General features: G+C 38.5%; 1 protein-coding gene across 1 annotated transcript; it reads right to left on the reverse strand.

Annotated features, from left to right (window-relative positions):
• Positions 1–6,577: 6,577 nt before the first annotated feature.
• Positions 6,578–19,438, reverse strand: LOC144257028 (uncharacterized). The gene is given in 4 exon segments (XM_077802951.1): positions 6,578–6,581; positions 16,689–16,870; positions 17,472–18,925; positions 19,003–19,438. Coding segments are annotated over 4 exon segments (2,076 nt in total).
• Between the last annotated feature and the right edge of the window lie 5,883 nt (positions 19,439–25,321).

Consider the following 25,321-nt stretch of genomic DNA (forward strand, 5'->3'; position numbering starts at 1 on the left):
ATCAACAATTCTGCCATTATTCTGGGGAAAATTCACCTCTAATTACATCCGATGGCCACCTCCTTAGCTAGAAGCACTGTTTCATATTTCTGCATTTTTTCCCAAACCTAACTTAATGAGGCACTGAGATGCAGCAAACATTCAAGTACTACTGAAAGGATAAATGGCCATTAAAGACATTTAAAGCATTGTAAAAGATTTTTGTTGTTAACTCAGAAGGCCAAAGAAATCAATGTGCATCATATGTACATTTGATGTAGCAGACATCCCCAAGGCATAAGTAATTGATCATTTTGCAGCCCTCAAACTTACTTCATGGCATCCCAGAACTAATGCTATCCACCTGCTAAATTCTCTGCACTGCTGTGTCTAACTCAGTTTCCTTATCTTTTACTCAGATATCAGAATGCAACTAAGGTAGAGGTAGTTATATAGCACTGAGATAATGCATATGTATCCATTAAATATATTAAATGTCCATTACATATCTGTTACACATAATATATATGTGTGTATATGTATGTTTTATACATTTATTACATGTATGTGTTGGAGGATATGTTCACCTACCAAAAGGTAACACAATATAAATTTAGGAGACCTAACTATCCAAAGTTGTTTCAAAGCAAGTCTATGGTGTGGAATATGCACTTTCTGTATCCTAAAAGGCTCATCAATATTTTCTCTTTCACAACACCTTTCCATTCATCTATCATATGCCTCACTTATTTTCACATGAAAATCAATCATACCCTACTAAAGTTTAGCTTAAAAATTCCAAAAACAAGTATCAAGTATAAAGTGTCTGTCTTTGCACAGTTGGAACTCAATTCCGCCATCCTTTCTAGTACAAAACTCTAAATGAAGAAGGCAGCCCCCTTGATTCAGTTTCCCTCAGAAGTGGAACTTTAGCTAGGACTGGAGAATAAGAAGTTTATTTAGGCATTGGCTCCAGAAAGTAACAGTAGGGCAAAGGAGTGTTCTAAATCAGCAAACTCGCAGTATCAAACCAGTTATCACTGTGAAAACCTGGAGCTTAGTCCTCTTGGACACCAGGTAGAACAGGCTTCAGAATGATCTCAACTGAGGAGCAAGGCAACTGAGGTATATATTACACAATTCCCTATTCACTCAGGAGCACTGTGGCTTGCTCTCCACTATGCAGGTGTAGTATGCTTCTGAAGTTAGCAGGGGAGAGAGAGCCTCAGAAAGAAAGCATTCATAGAAAGTAGCAGAAGGAACAATAGCAGAGCACTTAAAGAATCAGTTGGTGGGAGCTGTCTACCTACTCCTATCTAAAAGTCTCCCCTCCTCAACTCTGTAGAAAATGCATCCCCAAGGCATGTAAGTAATTGATCTGATGGAGTAGAACAAGCTTGCTACTCAGACTTAATTGCAAAGAGGAATCTTTGACCTTATTAAAGAAAAAAGAGATGGCTTTACTTACTGCAAATTATTTTAGGATCCTGGATGAAAAAAATGCAAACTACAAATCAGAACAAATCAGAAGTGAAGAAAAGAACCAATATTTAATGAGAACTTAAATCATGCTAGGTGCTATAAAATTATTGTTACAAATTCAATGAGTTAAAGGGAAAAACTGAAGTTTCCCCTTTTCTTGAGTTTCTTGAGAAATTTGAGTCACAAAAATTTGAGCTCAAGTCATGTTTATTCTAAGATATATGAACCAAGACAAATAGTTGATTTCCCAGAATCTCAGTTTCCTTTTCTGTAAAATACCTACAGTATGACTGAGATAACACACAGCACAGTAAAGCACTTGGCAGTCTTAGTAACAACTGTTAGTCCTGTGCCTCTCCTTCTTATCACAACTTTATGAGATAGAGTTTTTTTAAATATTTATTTTTAAGGTGTAGATGGACACACACAATGCCTTTATTTTTATGTGGTGGTGCTGAGGATGAAACCCGGGTCCCGCCCATGTGAGGCGAGTGCTCCACCGCTGAGCCACAATCCCAGACAGAGATAGATATTTATGAGGTACATATATTCCCATTACAAAAATAAAATCATTGCTTCTCATAATGGCTAAATTAGTTGCTCAAGACTGACTACTCAGTAAGATTGAAATCTGGGTCTCTCTGATTCTAAAGGTCTTGCCTTCAGAGATTAACAATTTGTTTGGAACCAAACTGGCAGTATTAATTTTTATAAAACCACAAAATCAGTTACATCTTTTCAAATGGTCGAACATTTTTAAATGTTTAATATTTAATTGTCTAGTAAATGTGGCTTCATTTTTAAGTTAAAAGTTGGGCTAGCATAAGTTCTATTATAATACAAATTTTAAATAACTATGCAAAACTTTTCAATATAGCAGTGATTTCTTTAGGCACTATTTAAACAAAAGATTTAACTACTGACATTATCTGCAACATCCTTAGAAAAATGAGGGCAAACACATGAATAGTTAACATCTTGGATATTACACTTAAAAAGCAAACCTTGGTCAAAGTATGCCCTTCTTGTAGTCAACTCACCTCACACTTTCTACAATGAAGATCTCCATTTTACTTGATGATCCTGAGGTTTTGAAATAAATATAAATTCAATCACAATAAACATTATGCTGCCTTTGAACAATCATTTAACTATGCTAGATGTCAATTAGCATTTGAATTTGTTTAAATATTGTTGTAATTCTCTCCAGTTAATCAGAATACCCTAATTCACAAGCATAGTGAGTAATACCTCAGGTATTTCTTCTTTAAATTTTTAATCAATATATACATTTTTGCCTATAAAGAAGAGATTTAATTGAAATATTATCCTCTAACTGATGTCCAAGATAAAGTCTCCAGTTACTACTGGAATAGGAGCTGGCATTGGGAGCCAGCAGGTAAGGAAAAGAAGCCTGCTGCACAGTGTGCCTGCAGGGGGATTCCTAATTGGACCAATAATGGATCTTTTATTTAATTCAAACAGAACATTAACGCCAAACTGAACTTCAGGAAAGCATTTCTGACTAACTTAGCCCACATATTATTTTTAAAACATGAATATGTGGCATGTGATACATGAAATAACTATTCCAGAAAAAACTGAATTCAATGAAACACAGTGCTCTTTAAATGCGATAAACGCATTGCAAGAACAAGAAAAATACTTTTTTTCAGCAGTATTCACAGTCAACACTGCACCACACCACTCACCTGTCGTCGTTTTGCCATCCTTGGTCCCCTAGCAGCAAATCCCGAAACCTGTACCTGGGAGGCAGAGGGGGCACTTCGCTCTCCAAATCAACCATTCTTCCTCAAAGAGTGGGAAGCATCAAACAACAAACGGGGAAGAGGAAGGAGAAAGAAAGAAGATGTTGCGGGGTAGAGCGAGGAGATGGGTAGAATGCTAAGGCCAAAAGAAAGAGGGATGCGAGGAGGGGAAGGGGACTGGAGGGGGAGGGGTCGGCTTAGCGCCGGAAGCCGAGGCTGGAAAGGGGGCTGGCTCCTCTCTCCCGAGGGTGTGATGGGATGATGCAAACCCAGCCCTGGAGCAAAAGTCTGGCTCCGTCTAGAATCAACGCTGCCAAGGAACCGCCCCCAGGCTCCGCACCGCCTCTGGTCCCCAGGACTGGGGGGAGGCGGGATGCAAAAGTTACTTCTCCTGAAAAAAAAAAAAGAAGAAGAAAAAAGAAAAAACACGCGGTGCCTAGAAAGAGGGCAGAAGGGTGGCAGTTAGCACCAGCAGAGGGTGAGGCAGTTTCCTAGAGGTAGGTAAAAGAGCCTCCAGCTAGGGCGTCCTCGGGGCTGCAGGTCCCTGGGGAGGGCGTGCACCCGGCTCTACCCAGGGAAGGCAGGAGGAAACCCGGTGGGGTTTTGGCCCCAGGCGCCGCCAACCCGGCTCTCCCGGCACTCCTCCTGCTGAGCTGTTGCTGGAGGCCCAGCCAATGAGCCTTCCCTTCATTAGCATAACACAGTGAGGGGATGGGGGTGCCTGGGGACAACCAATGGGGGCGAGCTAATTAGCGAATTCCTGGCTCCAGACCCTTCTCTGCGAAGCGGGGTGCAAGGTGCCCTGAGCGTTCCTGGATGCTCCTTGGCTTGGGTAGCCTTCAGCGCCGGTGGGCGGGGTGGAGGATGCACGTTCTTAGAGAGGGAATCCCCGCTCTCAGTAGCAGGAAAGCCCCATTTTTTTCTCACAATCTGAAAGAAGGAGGTGTTTCCCTGATTGGGGGGGGGGGGAATGCGTGGCCACCTTAGGCCGCCCGCTGAAGAAAACCATTTAGATGATGAGTAGCAAAGCATATTGAAAGGTAGAGAGAATTTTATAGTGGTGAACTACTATTATGGATTTGTAGCAGTATGTGTGCTTCCATGTTGCATGACCTTAATTTTAGGTGTGTTCCCGTTAGTGGTTTACAATGTCAGAGGAAGAGGCAACCCAAGAATTCAGAGTTTGCTTTTCATTACCAACCTTGCTTATAGGAACCCTGCTATAGAAGCTTTACATTCACACATACTGTTCTTTTCTTGAGAATTCATTCCATCAGGATACATACAGACACAGAAATACTTAAATCACTTGACAATTGTGCCTGAGGAAAGGACATTAACCATTGCCCCATCTTAGAAATTTCACACTTTGCTTGGAAGGACAAGCTCATACAGAAAATGATACAATATGGGACTCAATAATCAAAGAATATGCAAAGAGATTTCAGAAATACCTGTGCAATAACACTTGTTGTGGTCAAGGAACACAGTGAAACTAAACTAAGCCTTCTATATTCATTTGCAACCTGCTTAAGGGAAGGGAAAAAATATGAAAACTGCAGGGAGTGTGCAATGAGTAGAGACAAGGTAATTTTAAAAAAAAAAATTTTTTTTTCCTTTCAAGGAAATAGTGATTAATTTAGTATGATTAACTTTCAGTAGAGGTCATGTAACAGGGAGTTTATGAAGTTGAAATGCAGAAGAAACACAGTTGGCAACAGAGTATCATCAAGTGAAATGGGATGAGCATCTAAACCTGGAGAATAACAGTTGAAAGAGATTGATAATCTCCTTTGCTTTAATCTTCAAACTAGATTCCTCTAGACCCATCTCAAATGACATTTCCATTAGATTTCATGATTTTTCCAGGTGGCTATTTTTCCTTCAACCATTGAATGTTTCATACTTACTGTGAACATTTTGCTTGTTATTTTTTAAACTGTTGCATGAGTATCTATACATTTTTCTTGAATCGCTTCGCCTTTCCCTATGGCTTATCTTTCCAGCACAGTGCCTTCAAAATATCAAAATTTTATCAAATACCTTGAGATGCACTGAAAACTATTAAGCATCCATGTCCAGTGGCACATGCCTGTAATCCCAGCGACTCTGGAGACTGAGGCAGGAGGATTGCAAGTTAGAGACCAGCTTCAAAAATTTAGCAAGGCCCTCAGTGACTTAGTGAGACCCTGTCTCAAAATAGAAAATAAACAGGGCTGTGGAGGTGGCTCAGTGGTAAAGTGCCCTGGGGTAAAAAAAAAAAAAAAAAACCACAATTAAGCCCCTTACTTTAGCTCCAGAATTATGTACTTGTTCATTGTTCATGAAATCATTATTTAGCATGGACATTTGTAATCATTTTGCCAAATGAGAAAATTATATATTATTAGTTTGAGAGAGAGAGAGAATATATCTGGTTTAGAATTTGGATCTTATCATCTGCTATTAACATGGCTCTAGAAAGTTTATTCTTTTTATGTTCCAGGTTAATATTTGTATTATGACAATTTTTACTCACATATTTGGACAACTCAAAAATCTAAAATATTTACAATCATTAACAGACTCAGAAAGAAAGAGCTAAAAAAAGAGGAAAGAGTAGTTTAGCTATTGAAAGTTAGAAACATGAGATGCTGAAAGTTAAGAATAAAGCAACAATTAACTTGAAAGAAAACTGCACACCTTATTTTACACCTTTGTAATTATAGAAAATTTAATTTTACTGGGGCTGGGGTTGTATCATAGTGGTAGAGCACTTACCTAGTATGTATGAGGCACTGGGTTCCATTCTCAGCATCACGTATAAATAAATAAAAGTCCATCGACAAAACTAAAAAAAAAAATAATTTAATTTTACTTTCCAGAAAATAAATTTCAAGATTCTCTAATTTTTGCCACCTTTAACAAAAAAAAATCAATTTTTTAAATATTTGATTTCCAGTACATTGATTAATTATTCAAATGTCTTAACATAAAAAAGAAAATAATCATTTCTGTGGGTAAAGAATGATTTTATTAACAATTAATAATTTATTGGTAATTATCTTATGCATAACAAACATAATTGCAACCATAGAACATTGACAGAATTTAATCCAAAATTCAGAAGCATATGTATCTTCCCTAGATACATATCACTTTTATGATAAAAATTTTCACAAACTATTAATTATTATGTCTACACAGCCCTGTAAAAAACTGTCCAAAAAATTTTTTTTTGCAGTGCTTGGGTTAGAAACCTAGTCACACATATAACTCTACAAGTAAACTAAAATCCAAGCTCCTCAAAAACAAAATTTAAAAGGAAAAAAAATTCTATATATTAGGTTACATACTTCCTAGATGCTTCATCTGTAAAGGCAAAAAGAGAAAAAATAATACACTCAAATAATCTCATTAATCAAATTAAATTCCATAACATCTCAGACTGAATGCATTCTATTATTTTTTTTTAACAAGACTCAGTAAATGGTTACAATTAATTAAATTTTCAGCCACCCAGGTGAAGGAAAGCAAGGTTAAGAGAATAGATCATCCTGGTGTCAGAATAGAAAGCAATGGGTCACAGAAGTGATCTGGACTGGCTGCTGTGTTACTAAGGAGCAGGTAGAAACACCTAGTTCCAGATTTGGAAAGGGAGTGGGAGGATGGGAGAGAGGTTCTGGAGGAGCTGACATCTGCACTGAAGTTTGACAATGAGTGTGTAAGGTGGAGTCAGAAGGTAATAGCAACAGTGCAGCTAAAAATCATTGCTTTAAGAAGCCATGGGTGATTCCAGCCAATGAAAATTATCATATAGTTTCTGTTTGGGTGCATATTTAGGTAGAGGAGGGACAGAAAAGGAGGGAGGGAAAATGGCAGGAAGAAGGCAGCTTACCTTGTCTTCATTTATTAAGTGTATCTTAGGGGATTTGTATACCTTTGCCAATGAGTTTAATGAATCTCCTGAGGATTTTAAAGTAGGTAAATGAAAAAGCCCAATTCATACTTTGAAAATGTCACCTGCAGTGGTGGAGCCAATTGATTGGTAGGGAAATCAAGAAGAGAAAAAAGGGAAACAGTTAGGAATGCTATTGCATAAATAGGTTAAATAACTAAATTGTTTGAATAAGACAGTGGTTATAATACAGATAGAAAGCAGGGGAAATTAAGAAGACAGAATTTACAGGGCTTGAGAGTTAATGGAGAGTGAATCAATGACACTTTCCAGGTTTTCTGGTGTGAGTAGATGGAGGATAATACAGTTGGGTGAGATGAAAGATATAGGTCTGGATGTGAAAATGGTTTCGCTTTGAGCCATCTGCAAAAGGTCAGATAGAAAATTCCAGAATGTGTGAAACTGTGGATCTGAATATCAGGAGTTAATGCTTGCCCAGAGATCTAAAACTGAGAGTTGTCAGTATTCAAGTGGCTGTTGAAATTGAGGAAGAATAAATGCATTTGGCTCTTACACTGAGAGAGAAGAGGAGGGCAGAGACAGCCCATAAAGATGACTAGGGAGAAGAGATAAATCAGACAGAGCAAAACCAAAGAGGAATTCAACTTCTGCTGTCAGGGTAAAGGGATATGTGCTCCTCTTGATTACTTTTATTCTGTGACCCTTGAATCAAGCTAAAATAGGTTCTAGCTACAGGAATAAAAATTTAACAAAACCTGTCCTATATTCTAAGCATGTTCAGAAAACAAGAGAAAAATCATTTTTTATTTCAACCACACTGGCAATCGGAAGCAGTAGAGAGAAGATTTAAAAGCAGAATATCACATTTGTTTCTTAAATTCTACCTGAGGAGCACAGTTAAGTAATATGAAGGAAGGCCATCTGGAGATTTTATTAAAATAACCCAATAATTAATACATTTACCCAACATTTCTAGTAATTGTTATTAGTTGTTATAAAATATCATCTGTGAGGTGAAACATATATGTAAACCTTATAACAAACAGCGATCGGGAGACAGTTAAGGTTCTGTTGTATGGGTAGTCATATTCTGTGTGATCTTCCTGTTGCCCCATTTCCTTGTTTCAGAGCTTTCTCTCGGAGCACACATCTTATTCAACATCACTCTTGATCACATGGTGGGTGTTAGTCACCCTTTTGTCACTATGACCAAAATACCTGACAAGAACAACTAAGAAGAGGGAAACCTATTTGGGGCTGATAGTTTCCAAGGTCTCATCCTTGATCATAGGGCTCCAGGGCAGAAACCTCAGGGTGGAAGGGTGTGGCAGAGGAAAATTTCTCAGCTCCTGGCACCTCTAGCAAAGAGAAAGAGGAAAGGACCAGGGACAAAAAGAACCCCAAGGCCATACCCCTAGTGCCCTACTTCCTCCATTCACTTGCCTCTTGCCAACAAGTACTACCAAATAGTCCATTTAAATTATTAATCCATCAGATAGACTAATCCACCTCTGCACAATGCTACATTGCCTAACATGAGATTTGGGGGATATATGCCAAAAAACAAATATACCTATCACCTCCATTTATCTAATTTTAAATATTCACTTTGACTGAATGGGGGGGGGTGGATAACAGAGCCAAAATGGGAATTATTTAATACCAAATGTCATTAATAACTTTAAAGCACGCTTTCTTATAAAAATCTAGAAATCATACCCACATTATGCTTCCATATGCAAAACATATATATTATTAATGAGGGAAATCCCTGTTTTTTTCTTGAATTTTTCCATATTTATGTTAGTATCCTAGATTCTATTCTTTGGTAGATTGAAGGAGGGACCACTATTCATGATTATCCTTACACCTTTACCCTAAAACAGGTAATGGCTAATTCATCTTTGCCTTTTTCACAAACTTGACTATAAATGGATGATTAGCGAATGTTTAAAGAGGATGAATAAAAAGCTAAATAGTTGAGTGAACAGGCTCATAACTTTGTTACTGCTGAAGAATAAAAGCATACAACTATTAATAATAATAGAAAAACTCATAGCTATACTGTGGATAACTATTATATGCCAGGTATTTTGTTAAGAGCCTTAAAATAAAGATTTAAAAAATTGTCCTAATTTGAAAAATGAAAAAAATAAGCTCATAAAATATCACTAGCATAGAAGATACCAAGACAAGATTCAAATAATTGACTTGCTGACTCCCTATAACATGTTCTTCCTGATATATCTGATAAAGAAAATTTGTGTTCAATCACTAGTAAATGTTGATGTGTACCAATTGGTGAACTAAATTATAAGATAAAATTATCAAAGTGGACTACCATAATCTTACTTATCCACTATGTTCCATCCTCAACTGCCTTGTTTCATATTATGATATTATAGGAAATATATTATTTGGTATCTTTCCATGGTTCCTAAGACACAGCTTCTAAAACACTTGAAATCTTTGGAGATATGAGTGTCTTCTGTATCCTAGTGAGATGATTAGTGACTGGTGGCCATTAGGTAGCTTTGGGGTGGGAGCTGGTCACCAGAAAGATTACCACTCTACTGCAGTATCCTCCAAGGAGGGAAGAGGGGATTTAAATCATCAGTAGGCTATGATGTAATCAATCATACCTACATAATGACACCTCCAATGAAAAATGACTAAAAATAAAAAATGCAGGACAGAGTTTGGAATCTTCTGTGTTGCTTGCTGAGGATGTAGAGGTCCCTTGGAAGGTGATATGCCCAAAGAAGGCATGGAAACTCTACGCCCCTCCCCACATAACCTTGTCTCATGCATCTCTTTCATTTGCTCTTCATCTGTATCCCCTGTGATATCATTTATCATAAACAATTAAATTTGAGTAAAATGTTTCCCAGAAGTCTGTGAAACTTTAGCAAATGAATCAAACCTAATAGGATGCTCCAATTTATGTCCAGTTGTTTAGAAAAACCAGTAAAACATCCTAGGGCTCTCAATTAGCATCTGAAATAGGAAGCAGTCTATTGGGACTGTGGGAACTGAAACTATCACCAGGTGGGTAGTGTTAGAATTTAGATCAAGTCTAGAACATCTGACTGATGTCTGCAGGAGGATTGATTGGTTATTTGTACAAAAAATGCCCACATCGATTTTGGTGACCACAGGTGAAGTGCTGTTGTGTTGTGAGTGTGTAAGAGCAGAGAGAAAAGAATCAGTTAGTTTCCCCCCACCTCAAACAATCTTTTCCCCTTTTGTTAATTGTTTATTTTCCTAGACTGATCCTTCCCCATCTTCACAAGGCTGCCTCACAACTTCAGTATCATTTCCTTGTATGAGACCTGCAGGATCACACAACACAAAGCTGCCATTTAATCACTGTACTATAACACACTATTACACCACAATGTTAACAGTATTGTTAAAATTTTTACCACTATTCAGTTTATTGTGTTTATTTTTTTGCATTTTCTCCCTACTTCTCTACTCCAATGATAACACAAGGTGGGCAGGGACCTTGACTATCTGATCAGCATGCAGAACAGTGCTTAATCTATGACATAGTTTATAAGTGCTACCTTTGCTCTCCCAGATCACTCAAGCCTGAGTAGCATGGTGAAGTGTAATTTGTAAAAATTTATATTCCAGCAGCATCTATTAGCAGCTTGACCTTGGGCAAATTGCTCACTGTGATTCAATTTCCCTATGTATAAAAAGAAATACTTACTGGATAGAGGATCAAACATGTTAATACACCTAAATACTTTAGAATAATGCTCACCATAGTTTGCAATTGTTATTATATGTGCTTTTCCAAGTGTAAGTAAGCATCCACATTTTTAGAAGACATTTTCTTAATATAAACTAATCTTTGCTAGTTATCAACTAATGAATTTAGTTATGCTTTTCAAATTTCACACAACTGGTTGAATAGCTTTGATTGCCTTTGAAGCAATACACTAAAGTATGTACCCTCAGAACAATTGAAAAAAACATAAATGAAAAAAGTGTTTGCTCAGTAATTTTCTGATCTCCCATAAAAATAATAAATATAAATAATCAGAAAAGTGCCTTAAATATTCTTTAATTGCAAGCCATATCACATCACATAGGCATATAAAATTAAAACAAGCATCTTAAATTTTATTCACATGCACAACAAAAATATACATTATATTTGCGCACACCATATTGCGTTCAGATGCCACAAGATGAACATGTGCTACAGAGCTAAATGAGTAATGCAATTTTTCCACTGAGTCCATGCAAACTTTATGGTTGCATTAAATAAGGATATGACAAAAAAGCAATCTGGATATGTCATTGCCAAATCAATAGTTAAGAAAAAGTTCATCACCTCCTACTCAAATATCAATTCAAAGTATATCGAAATACTGATTAACATGAAAAATAAAATATATGATATTTAAGAATGGAAAGACTAAAATTTTTGACAAGGCAAAATTTTAGAAAACAAACTCGAATTTGTCCTTTTTATTTTATGGTTCCTTTCTTTTTGCCCACAAGCTCACTTGGACTTGAGCCCTGGGGAAAATACCAAGTTGCACAGAGTAGAACAGAATGCTGTTCTACTGAATGCTGAATGCCATCAGAGGTTAACAATCTAAGAGTTAAAAGTGAGTTTTTAACTAAGTTTCTAAGTCAGGAATGGATTATTGTCCCAGGATTTGACTACTAAATTCTACAAGGCCATGGTTTTTTTCTATGGCATATCGATTTTATTAAGTCAACCCTTCAAAAATATATTATCCATAGTTTAATTAAACTAGAACATGAATCAAGTGTGGCAAACAAAAGAAACATAATGAATCAAATAATTTTCTTTTAAATTTCCCTCCAATTGTTCCCTCCTTCTCTCTCTCTCTCCCTACCCCACACTCACCCCTACATTGTCAAACACTCTGACAAAAGATTATCTCTTTGATAAACACAACTACAGATGAAGGATTGATTCCAAGTTCCTACATGAAGTTCAATTATCCTTAGAGCAAACCAGAAGCCAAGTCATTCCTGCTAGAATCATAAGGGTTTCCTGATGTATATTCTTATTGTGAATGGCTTGGAAATAGCAAATACATTGCATTGAGATTTAAGTCTCAGGATCTGATTGTGACTAAAGTAAGCACAAATCCTAGAATACCCAAACACAGGAATTGATAAGTTCTCTTTGCTTAAGATGACTTAAACTGAATTTCTATTATTAAAACCTAAAAAAAAAAAAAAATTCTAATCAAGAAAATATGACAATCTCAAAAGTGCCATGAATAATTATCAGACATTATTGGCACAGTGCCAGGATCTTTTCCCAATAAAACAAAATAGTGTAACAATTTTACAATATTTTTGTCAGCAAATTCCACTGCCATTTGGATGCTAATTTTCTAATCATTATCAAGGAATAATATTCCATGTTCAGGACCTGACTTTTACATTATGCAGTAATTACATGCCCACCACAGTCATTGGACCACCTGATCCCTTAGAAAAAATGGAAAATTTCATAAGGCAGACTTTCAAAATTAGCAAGTAAAAAAAATTATATATATATATAAAACCAACCAATGCTTTATGCAATTGTAAAACATGATTCTGGTGTGATTTTTAACTTCATAAATTGAGCATTTTTCCCTTTGGTAAATTTATCCTTTTTTTTCTATAATGACAACTGAAACATTAATCCAGTATAAAAATAAAACTTCTTTATCTTCAATAGGAGAAGGAAATAATAACACCCTAAATCACAAACTCCAAATACAATTTAAAAAAAAAAAGAGAGAGAGAGAAGGTGTTAACAGAAGTACACTCCTGAAGATATTTTAAATAATTTGAAGGTCCTTCAAAGTAGATGGCACAACTCTAAAAGGATCAAAGATAACTTACATGGGTAGTTTGAGTGGAGTACAGTGTTCTAAAGTACAAATGATGTGAAAAGGAGGCTGAATCCGAAGCTGAATAGACTCAATATCTTTCCAGAAAGCAAACAATGTGGAGTGCACATCCCACAGACATATTCGTGACTCCTGAAGTTAACTGAAAATAAATTATCAGGTACTAAATATGTCAGACTTCTGGAACAAGGGGGCTGTACTGTAAAAACTCTGAAGATGTTCTGCTCAGGAGACCAGGGTAAAGAAAGAAATTAATACATAGTGAACTAGGTATAAGTGGGCATAGGTGGGTGGTAGCAGAGGTTTGGGTGACTAAGTAACATGTTCTGCTAACTTTTTGGCAATGACTGTGGCAGGAACTCTGAAAAACTTCTATCAATCTTCAGATTAAAGACAAAGGAATAGTAGAATATATGTGTGTGGAGCAACTGTACTCATCAGAAATCAATGTTAGAAGGAGGAAGGATGAGGGCTGAATAAATGAGTAGCTTGGCCAGATTGAGTGGTGGATTCCATTAGTTTCCTGGAAGTGGGATGAGAACAGGATAACAAAGTTTCTTTATAAAGAAGAAAAAGAGTCCCACACTGTGTTAAATTTAATTGCACCGAGTTGATATGTCATTAGTAATTAAACCATCTTTCAGATTTGATTCAGGCATAATGTGTTACATTTCCTCTATTTATGTGCTTGGTTGATAATGGATCTAATCTAATATTGTTGCTTCAAGGCCCATGCACAATGTATGCCACATAAACTTAGAAGCCATGTGCTTTCTTGATTGTATCGTTCATTCAGTTAGAATTGAAGGTCTATTAAAAGAGTATTAACATAAGCCATTGAATATTGATTTCCATAAAGATTCAAATGGAAATAAATATGACACAAACCAAATCATTTTTCAGTTCCCTAATGAGGAAAGAATAGTGGTAAATAGTGATCATCAGACTTTATCACTATGTTTTTAGTGTTAGAACTGCCAACTAAATATATATCATCTGGAAGTTCTTTTAGTACTCAAGTACTCTGTGCTCATATTGGTCACTTAATTAGAAAATAAGCTTGGTAGATATCTTAAAACCTAAAATTTAAATAGAGATTATTACATATTCCATAATTCTTAAAGTCCAGTCCAATTCTAGCTTAGCTAAGATGTACAGCAGATCACAAATCAAATGAATAGTATAGAGAAGAATTTTCAAAATGTCCAATTCTAATCAGAAATTACTGAGGCACAGCTGTGAAGAAATGAGTATGGCAGAACTCATTTTTTTTTGAGAAAGAAAAAAATAGAAAAAATTCTTTGACCTGAATTCATAATTCCTAACTTTTATATTTAGTTTTAAGAAAATCTGAGAGCAGAATATCAATGGCATCAATTGTATACCATACATCCCCCTTGGATATGGCTATGAGATGTAATTAGCAGGCTCTAATTTCTCTCTTCCTCTGGCCACATTTTTCTCCTCACTGTCTTTCCCTAAACTCAGCATTGACATCTTGATTTATTTTCATATTGCCTTCTCCATGGTACATAGTAGAGGCTCAAAGGTTAAACAGATTAATTCACTAACAAGACAACAGCAAGTCAGAGAAAAGCATGCATATTTCCTTAATTGATGAAACGCCAGAATACTGCACTGGAATATTAAAAGTCTTGACAACATATTGTGCCATTTTGTTCTTTCTGGAAAAAAAATATTCTGTTCTATTATTGCATTGATTATTTATGTAAATTAAGAAATAACAAATCAAGGGATATACCTGGTAAAATATTACCTGTGTTTTATACTAGCTTATATTTAACTTATACAAACATCACAATATTATACCTTAATCTCATCTTAATTTTTATGTCTTTAAATAAGAAATATTCCTTAGGGAAGAATGATATAAACTGCCATTGTGATTTGAAAGATACAGACAATAATCTACACTGATTGGTATGGACTATAACCTGAGATAGCAGGTATTACTTGCTGTGCAAAGAAGTATACTTGTAAAAGTAAATAATCATTTGATTTTCTCAGGTCATCATTACCAGATAAACAGTCATCGTGATTTCTGCTAGGCAAATTACTAGGCAGAAATTTTTCTAACTGGTAGAAGAAGGAAAACCAAGACTCATACCACCCTTTTTGGGCCTCTCTCTCTCTCTCGCTGATGCTCTTCAAGGCGTCTTTTTAATTTATTCATAGATTCTTTTACAACTCCAGTATGGTCGGCATAAAAACAACATTTTTCCCTCAATGCAGCACAAAGACCCTCTTCTCTCATGAAGAGGAGGTCCAACCCTCGCCTGTTCTGTAAAACAACTTCAGAGAGAGAGGTTAAAGATTCCTGCAAAGCTGTGATGGAGGTTTCTAATATCTTTAAGTTTTGGTCTATTGCTGCTTCTAATTGGGTCATTTGTTGTGTCCCATGGACCAGGGCAGTGGTTCCTGTGCTTACCCCTGCAGCAACTCCTATTCCTAATAGGATGGCTAAAGTGAGGGATACAGGTTCCCGGCAAAACCGGGTTGTATGCCCCCCCTATTTGATCTTCAAATGAACCTGCGTCATGATAGAGCACTCTGGGAAACATCAGCACCATTACATAATTAAGTACATCTGTTGACCATTTTATGAAAACATAAATAATGTTTAAGTATATAGAATTATACTGTTGTAGGGACGGAAAAGGCAAAGCACCTAAGATAGTACCGAAGACAGGGAAACAGTCCTATTTGGTTGCAACTGGATTCAGAGGGCATTGCTTCTGTTGTAATCAATTAATCCCCTGAACCCCAAGTTTAGGTCGTTTTAGAATTTTTGTACCTAACATGTAAGGGAAGGGGCTCAGAAGTTTACAGTCTGCAGAAGTTTATAAAAAGCAGTTTTTGTTTCTGGTTTTTTTTTTTTTTTCTCTGTTCTGGGCAAGTTAACTTTTCAAGGACACCTGGGAGGGGGAGAGCTTTTTCTTCCCTTTTTTTTTTCCTGCCAGCTGTTACCATGGAGCCCAGTTGGTAGGAAAAAGGTGGGGAAGGCTTCAATCCATCCTGAAAATGTATCTACAAAGATTAGGAGATATTTAAGTCCATTCCTTGCTGGCTTAATTTCAGTAAAGTCCATTTTTCTAGAATTGTCCTGGTCTGGTTCCTCGTAGGTGCTTTCCTGCAGGAAGCTTAGAAGGGTAAACATTAACCAATTGACAGACCTGATGGGCTTTTGTTACCCATTCAGCTATTTGCTTTCGCTGTGAGTCAGTTAGTGGAAAACTCTGTCCTTGATCCTTAAGGAATGTCTGCAGTTTCTTTGAACCAAGGTGAGTGAGTTGATGTACATTTTTAACGTAGTGTAGGGCTTTCTGAAATTGCAGGCTGGGCTCAGTGAAATCGAGGAGTTCAGTGTCAGTGTCCTTAGATGTTAAGTTGTCGGGGTGTTCCGACGTAGTTAAATCTCCTGACTTATGTTCCCCCGGTGTGGAAAGTGTTAACATGGTTACTCGGTTTAGGGCTGCCAATTTAGCCTCTTCATCCGCCCTCCTGTTAGATGGGGGTGGTATCTGCACAACGGTTTGTTTTCTGGGCTCAGTGAGCCATTGTTTACCGCCCCTAAGGGAATAGCCCAGGAAGATTACTTCTTGCTGGCAAATTTGGGCCTTTTTGGCAGAAGCTCTATACCTGAGTTGAGCAAGCTCGGATAATAGTGCTTGGGTCCCAGACTCACAGTTTTCCTTGGTATCGGCTGCCAGTAGCAGGTCATCCACATATTGAATCAGGGTGACTTCGGGGTGCATAGTTCTGAAGTTGTTGAGATATCTGTGGAGGGCTTCATCAAAGAGAGTGGGGGAGTTTTTGAACCCCTGTGGGAATCTGGTCCAAGTTAGTTGACCAGACGTTCCGGTTTCTGGGTCTACCCACTCGAAAGCAAACAGCAACTGACTATCTTTATGCAGAGGCAAGCAAAAGAAAGCATCTTTTAAGTCCAGAACAGTATACCATTTTCGCTCAGGGTTCAGGGTGCTAAGCAGATTGTACGGATTAGGTACTGTGGGGTGAATGTCCTGCATTCTGTTGTTGATCTCTCTTAGGTCTTGAACGGGGCGATAGTCCCCGGTTCCTGGCTTTTTTTACTGGTAGCAGGGGAGTGTTCCAGGCCGACTGACAGGGCCTTAGGACCCCTAAGGCCAGATAATTCTGAATATGGGCCCTTATCCCATCTTTAGCTTCTTTGCTCAGAGGATATTGTTTGACATTAATTGGGGAGGCTGAGGTTTTTAACTCCACTGTTATTGGAGGTTGTTTCACGGCTAGGCCTAACCCAGCAGTTTCTTCCCAGGCATCTGGGTAGTCTGTTATCCATTTCTGGGGTAGCTTGCCTGTTTGATCAGCCTTGGGGGGTGTGAAGAGTTGATGTTCATCTTTTACTGACATAGTTAAAGCCATGACTATAGGAGTTTTTACTGAAGGATTTAGAAATTCCATTTGGGGGCCTTCAGGGTTAAAATTTATTCTGGCCTGGAGTTTGGTGAGCAGATCTCTGCCCATCAATGGGGCTGGGAATTCTGGGATCACTAGGAAGGAGTGATGGACTTTTCCTTTCCCCAGGTCCATGGTCCTCTTAGTTGTCCAAGCCCGATATTTACTGCCGTTAGCCCCTTGAACTAGAGACCTTTTAGTTGATAGAGGGCCCAATGGGGCCTTAAGGGCTGAGTATACTGCCCCTGTATCCACTTCAAAGTTTACTGGGGTCCCCTCCACTTCAAAAGTTACCCTGAGCTCGGGGAGGGGATCTGAGCCCCGACTTTCCTAGTCATCCCCCAGAGTCAGAATGGCTGGCTGGCGTGGATGTTTCTTTCTAGGGCACTCTTTGGCCCAGTGTCCTTTTCCTCTACAGTAGGCACATTGATCTGAGGCCAGAGGTGGCTTCTGGCGTGGGCCCAGGTATCCCTTTCTTTCTCCCTGTCTCTTAATTTCTGGCCTATTTGTTGTTGTGACCAGGACCTTAGTAAATGCCTTAGTCTGTCCTTTGCTTCTTTCATCCTCCCTTTGCTCCCTTTCTTTCTCCCTCCTTTGTTCCTTCTCTTCCTCAGTTTCTCTCTTATAGTATACCTTCTCGGCTTCTCTGACTAAATCTCTCAAAGTCATATCTTGTAATCCATCTAAGTGTTGTAACTTTTTTTTAATATCCAGAGCAGCTTGCCCAATAAAGGCCATCGTGACAGATGCCTTTTGATCCTCTGCCTGAGGATCAAAAGGAGTATATCTCCTATTTGCCTCCATAATTCTCTCTAGAAACATAGAGGGAGATTCATTAGGCCCTTGAATAATCTCTCTTACCTTGGCCAAATTAGTTGGCCATTTAGCGGCTGCTTGGAGACCTGCTATTAGAGCCCAGTGATAAGTGGACAGATGCTCCCTACCTTCAAAGGTGTTGGGGTCCCAGTTGGGTCGGTTCAAGGGGAAGTCAGCTTCGATTATGTTGGGAAGTTGTGTCGGTCGCCCATCTGGTCCGAGGATATTTTTTCTAGCTTCCAGGAGGATTCTCTCTTTTTCCTCTGTCATGAAGAGAGTGCCTAGGAGTTGTTGGCAGTCATCCCAAGTAGGCTGGTGTGAAAACATCAATGACTCAATCAGACCTGTGAGCCGGGTGGGGTCCGCGGAAAAAGGGGGATTGTTATTTTTCCAGTTATATAGGTCTGAAGAGGAGAAAGGCCAATACTGCTAGGCTTGCATTTCTCCTCCATGGTTATCGTTTATCATTGGCCCATAAGGACAGAGGGGGAGTATCACGGGGGCTTCAGGGTTTTTAATCATTTTCCGCCGGCGAGTTCCTTTAGCCGGGTTAGCTTCCTCCAGGGGAGGAGGGGCTGTGTGTGCTGCGGGGAAGTCATCTGGAGGGCGCTGGGCCGGCTCAGCTTCCTCCAATGGTGGAGAGGCTGAGTCAGCAGCAGGGGAATTAGAGGGGGTTGGGGGTTGGGGGATGAGGGCAGGAGATAAGGAGGGGGAGGAGAGTCCGGTAGAGTCAAATCTTGAGACTCAGGGAAAACAGAGGGTTGAGGAGGAGGAGGAGTAGAGGGTTTGAGAGGTAGAATTGTGGGGGAAGGAATAGGAGTGGGGGCAGGGACAAGGAAAGGCTTCACCCATGGAGGAGGAGATTCGCAGAGGTCCTGCAAAATTAAGATATACGGCTGTTGATCTGGATGGCTATGTGGCCCCAGCTGAAAGACAATATCTATGACTTTTTGAATTAGTGGGAAGTAGAAAAATCCTTCTGGGGGCCATTCGACTCCAAAGGTGGGCCATTCTGAGGCATAGAGAGTCTGCCAGGTCCTGCATTTTACTGAAAAAGAAAGATTTTGAGCCCTTAAGCGGACTTTGGTCCAGTGATCAAGAGTCAGGGACAGAGGCGTTGAAGTGCTCTGTCCCATAATGAAAGATACACAAACAGTGAAAGCAAGGACACACGACACAGACGATAAAGACAGACAGTAAACGTTCAACACTGAGACAGGACTGAGTAGCCGGCAAAACCTGATGGGCTGGCAAACCAAATCCGAAGCAGAATACTGCAGAATACAGAGTCAAGGAAACTACTGCTCCTCGATTTCCAGAGTCCTCTGGGGCGTCCCCCAGGGACGTGGCCTGTGGCTCTGTGACACGTCTGTCAGGCACTGTCGGAGAGAGCTCACGCTCTTCACCAACAGCCACTTTGCCAAGCCCCCCTGAAACCTGAAACCTGAAACCTGAAACCAAAAATCAGAAACCAGAAAGAGGCGCCTTACTTACCCCGAGAGGAGCCGTTGGGGATCCTTCGTCCGCCACTGCCGGATCTCGGTGGAACCTCCAAATGTAAAGGTCGGGTGAGCGTGGGAGGAAGAGACCACCAAGAGACAGTCTCATGCAACAGCAAAAGGTTTATTTGGGGACCAGCATGCTGGGGCTCAGAGCTCACTTGAATAGAGCAAAGAGAGAGAGAGCCCTGAGAACAGCTTAAGCATAGCTTATATATTTTCCTTGGAGAGGGCAGGGAGGGAAGGTACATTTTACAGTTTGGCAGTTGGGGACAGCACATTCTGGGAACAAGACTAGCAAACAGTTCGCAGTTGGGGACAGCACATGCTGGGAACAAGATTAGCAAACAGTTCTTAAGATTTCAACAGTGTTTTGTTAAGCATATAGGAAAATGGAGTGACAAGTACCTATTTTATTAACCTTTCGCCATGAGAAACTGTAAACCATTACGCAAACCTACTGACTATAAGGTAGAAGATAACCGAACTCATCATTTCTGATGAATAAAATACAGCAAGATGTAAAAAATAGAAGCTTACTGATATATGGCTGCATGTTGGGTACATTGAGTGCTGTAATATTGATCTCTCCCTTAAAAGTGAGGTATTGGTAACATATAGGGACACTATAAGACAATAGGGCAGAAACTGTCATACCTCGGGTCTACACTGCAAGAGAGGAAGATTCATAGACATCATGAAAAAACAAGGGAAGAAAGTGCCTCAAACAAACCAAGATACTACAACAATAGAATCCATAGATAGTGAAGTAGGTGAAATGTCAGAGAAGGAGTTCAGAATATACATAACTAAAATGATTCGGGAATTAAAGAATGACCTAAGTGAGCAGATACAGGCAAAAACGGATCACTCCAACAAAGAGATGAGAGCAAATACAAGTTGCAGGAAAAAAGAGAAATAATTGAAATGAAAGAAACAATAAGCCAATTTAAAAACTCAATAGATAGCATCACTAACAGACTAGATCACTTGCAATTCAGGACCTCAAGACAATGAAGATACAATATACAATCCTAAAAATAAAGTTGACCTCACAGAGAAGTTGAACAGAATATCTAAGAATTATAGGATACCATCGAAAGACCGAATTTATGAGTTATCGGGATCGAGGAAGGTTCAGGGATTCAAACCAAGGGAATGTACAATCTCTTCCATGCAATAACAGCAGAAAAATCCCCACACATGAAGAATGAACTGGAAAATCAAATACAAGAGGCCTATAGGAAACCAAATGTACAAAATTACAACAGATCTACATCAAGACATGTTATAATGAAAATGCCTAGCATACAGAATAAGGATAGAATTTTAAAGGCTGCAAGAGAGAACAATCAGATTACCTATAAGGGAAGTCCAATTCAGATCTCAGCAGATTTTTCAACCCAGACTCTCAAAGCCAGGAGATCCTGGAACAATATATACCAAGCTCTAAAAGGTAATGGATGCCAACCAAGAATCTTATATCCAGCAAAATTAAGCTTCAAATATGACAATAAAATAAAAACCTTCCATGACAAACAAAAGTTAAATAATTTACAGCAAGAAAGCCCACACTATAGAACATTCTTGGCAAAATATTCCATGAGGAGGAAATAAAAAACAACAATAAAAATCTGTAACGGGAAGAACTACAAAAGGAAAAGCCAACCAAAGGAGAAACCAAGTCAAGCTAAATATCAAAAATAAACGAAAATGACCGGTAATACAATTCATGTCTCTTTCAACTTTTTGATAAATTTTTACACATAAAAATTTAAACTACAATATCATCTAATTTTTCAGGTTTTTGTTTGTTTCATATTTTTTGTTTCCCATTTCTCCTCACAAAGTTATATAAATATGTTTTTTAAAAGTGTTAGCATTTTATATGTCATATTTTAATATGTAATTAATCTAGTATGTGTATATACATTGCCTGTGATATGAGATGAGGTATACTTTACTCTCTTATAATTAAAAAGCCATTATTTAAGATTCAAAGATGGAAAAGATCAGAGTAAAAATTGTTTACTAAGGTATTTATAAAGATAAGGGCAAGGTTGTAGGTAACTAATAAATTTTGTGAAGCACCTTTCCTTCTGTAAACTTGGAGAGGTAGGAGGTGAAGTAAGAGAGAGCCATTATGAAAAACTTGTAGGGGAAGGTGACCTAATTGAAGTTATTCCCACTCAAAGCATGTAGAAACCAACTCACAGTCTATAATAGAGTCTTATAGGCAGGAATAAAACCCCTTGCTCTACTCTTGTATATTTTAAGTTCATCTCTTTGGTGTCCCTTTCTGATAGAATGCAACAAGAAACCACATAACAAGGAGACTTATCATGCAGCCTACAACATGTGTCTCATCCAAAGGTGAAAGATGGATAAAGGAGCCAACAGGGCAGCCATTGGTTACATGAGGCCACTGAGTATTTGAAATGTGTATAGTCTAAATTGAGGTGTGCTATGTGCTAAATAGACATTAGATTCCAAAGAATTACTAGGACTAAGAAAATGAACATGAAAAATCTTGCTAACAATTAACAATTTTCTTTGCAAAACGATATTGGTTATCCATTGGGTTAAATGAAATATATTAAAATTAATTTCTCTATTTGTTTAAAAAAAAGAAGGAACGGAGAACAAGGTAACATTCTGTACCTTGCTGGTAGTACCATGTATCCATATATACATGTTGTCACTTTTTACATTTTTGTTATCAAAATACATATAACTATAAAGTAAATGGGGTAAATTGTATCATATATAAATTATATCTCCACAAACATGACTTTAAAAAGAAATCTAGTTTATGAAGTGTTTTAACAGTTTTGGGCACACACTAACGACCTGATAAATAATGACTATTATTATGATTCATTGAAAAAACCAGCTCAAGCTGTTTCATAGTCAGGTAGGAAGGGGGAGAAATAGATAAACTCTAGATAGAGTGGGAGGGGAAGGGAGGGGACATGGGGTTAGAAATAATGGTGGAATATGATGGACATGATTATCCAAAGCACATGTATGAAGACAGGAATGGTGTGTATATACTTTGTTTCCAACCAGAGATATGAAAAGTTGGTCTCTATATATGTAATATGACTTAAAATGCATTCTGTTGTCATATAAAACAAATGGAAAAAAACGTAACTATAAATGGTTACATTTGGACAATGGCTATGATATTGGACAGTGCCACCTTTTGAGTCTCTTCTCCTTCCAGCCTTAAATATGAGCATGACTCCAGGCTATTTTTGATTTCCTGCCTTTAAGCTTTCCTTTGAAGCCCATCTGCTGGTTTTTAAATTTTTTTGTTGTTTCTTTGTTTAGTAATGGGTATTGAACCCATGGGTGTTTTACACTAAGCTAAATCCTCAGCATTTTTTCTTTTTTCCTTTCTTTCTTTCTTTTTTTTTTTTTTTTTTTTTGTTGTTGTTACTAGGGATTGAACTCAGGGGCACTCAGCCACTGAGCCAAATCCCAGCCCTATTTTGTATATATAGAAAGGGTCTGACAGAGTTGCTTAGTGCCTCACTTTTGCTGAGGATGGCTTGGAACTCTTGATCCTCCTGCCTCAACCTCCTGAGATGCTGGGATTACAGGAGTGGGTCACCTCACTCAGCTTTTATTTTTACAGGATTGTTAAAATTCTAAATTTGCCAGGCTGGACTGAAACTTGCAATCTTCCTGAGTCAGCCTTCCCAGTCCCTGGGGCTTAATTTTAGAGAGGTGGGCTGGAATTGCAGGAATGTTGAGCTTCCACATGAGCCTACAAAATCCAGTGTGATGGTGCATACCTGTAATCACAGAGACTCAGAGTGCTGAGGCAGGAGGGGTCACAGTTTGAGGCCAGCCTCAGCAATTTAGTGAGAACCTTTCTCAAAAAGTATAAAAAGGGTGGGCGATGTAACTCAATGATAGAGCACCTCTGAGCACCAAAATCCTCAGTATTAAAAAAAATAATAACAGAGTTGGTAATTGTATTAGGTGGTAATTGGCCCTGCTTAATTTTATTGGCATGAATTTCATCGTCCTAAGGGTAAACATGTCTTAATAAGATAATAGCTACAGATGCTTTTTTTGCCAAATAAGCATAATATTACAGGGCAGTATTCAATACACATTTTTAATAAAATATTTCACGGTATGCTATCTCTATATAAGAAATCGCTGCAAAGTTTTTGGCTTAAAAAATTGTGCTGACAAAATTGCAGTCTAGTCAGTAATTGACAGGTGGTGCTTCTCTAGTCACCTGAATTTCATTAGAGAGGGCTTGACTAGAAATGGAGTATCTGCTTCCAAGATGGCTGACTCATGGGTAGCACATGATGGTTAGCACATTGGTGCTGCCTGTTACTGGGAGACTGAGACTGTAGACCTGGGATTTTAGTTCTACTCCAGGAGGGCTTTTAAACAGAAATGTTTGGACTTTCTTACATAGTAAGTATTCCAAGAGACAGCAAGTGGAGGTAGCTACAAACTTAATACCCGGGCCCAGAAATCTACATGATACAGCTTCTACCATATGCTATGGGTCAAAACAGTTAAAGAGACTGTCCAGATAAAGAGAGTTACTTTTTCAACCACTTCTTGATGTGATGAGTATCAAAGAATTCATGTTCTTCTTACTTCACAATAAGCCAGCAAGAAAGATGACTTATGGGTTTGATTCCCAAGAAGTCTTTGGGTGAATATGTCAGCTGTAGAGATTCTGAATCGGAACTATGTTCTGAGACTGAAACAAAATAAAACACCACACAATGCAAAACAACAAAATAACTTAAATGAGCAGTAAGACATTTAGAACAAAGGAATCTCAGAGGATACAGAATGAATAGAAGACTAAAGGCCAAGTGACCTTCCCCAACCCTATAAACTCCTAGTTTTTGGCCTGTGTACACTGTAAAAAACTTGGTTGCTTTACAGAAGATAAAAAAATGAATCAGTTCTGTCTCACATAAAGGCATTTCAAAACGCAGCTTGACAAAATCTAGAGATTCCGGCACCAACTAGGCTCCCTCCACATACCAGGACTAGTGGATCCTATTCAAGACTCGGCCTTGGACCTCAGACCCTGTTTCTGGAGCCTCCTTTCAGGGAGAAGGAAAGCAGGAGGAGATGTACAAGACCCTTGGATGTGTCACGCTCTCTCCTGTGATCCGCCTCGTGTCTGTGCTTCACTGTTCATGAGGCTAAAGTGTGGGTCCTGTTTTGTCACAGGGCACAGATATGCTTTCATGAGTGGTGGGATCCTGGGGCGAATCCCAAAGACAAGCATGTGTAAACACACACACACACACACACCTACACACACAGTAGGCGCTCAATTAGGCCTCTGGAATAAACAAGAACTCTAAGGCTTGCAGAGTTCTGTGACATGTCCATAGTAACTCAAAGGGTCAGTGGAAGAGAATGGATCTGAACTGAGTCTTCTGATCCCATGGTCAGCCTCGAATCCACATTCAAAGCACAGTCTACACCCCTCTTGTTCTGCTCTGAATCTTCCCAGTCCCCAGA

The sequence above is a fragment of the Urocitellus parryii genome, chromosome 9 (assembly GCF_045843805.1).
Source record: "Urocitellus parryii isolate mUroPar1 chromosome 9, mUroPar1.hap1, whole genome shotgun sequence".
Lineage (NCBI taxonomy): Eukaryota > Metazoa > Chordata > Mammalia > Rodentia > Sciuridae > Urocitellus > Urocitellus parryii.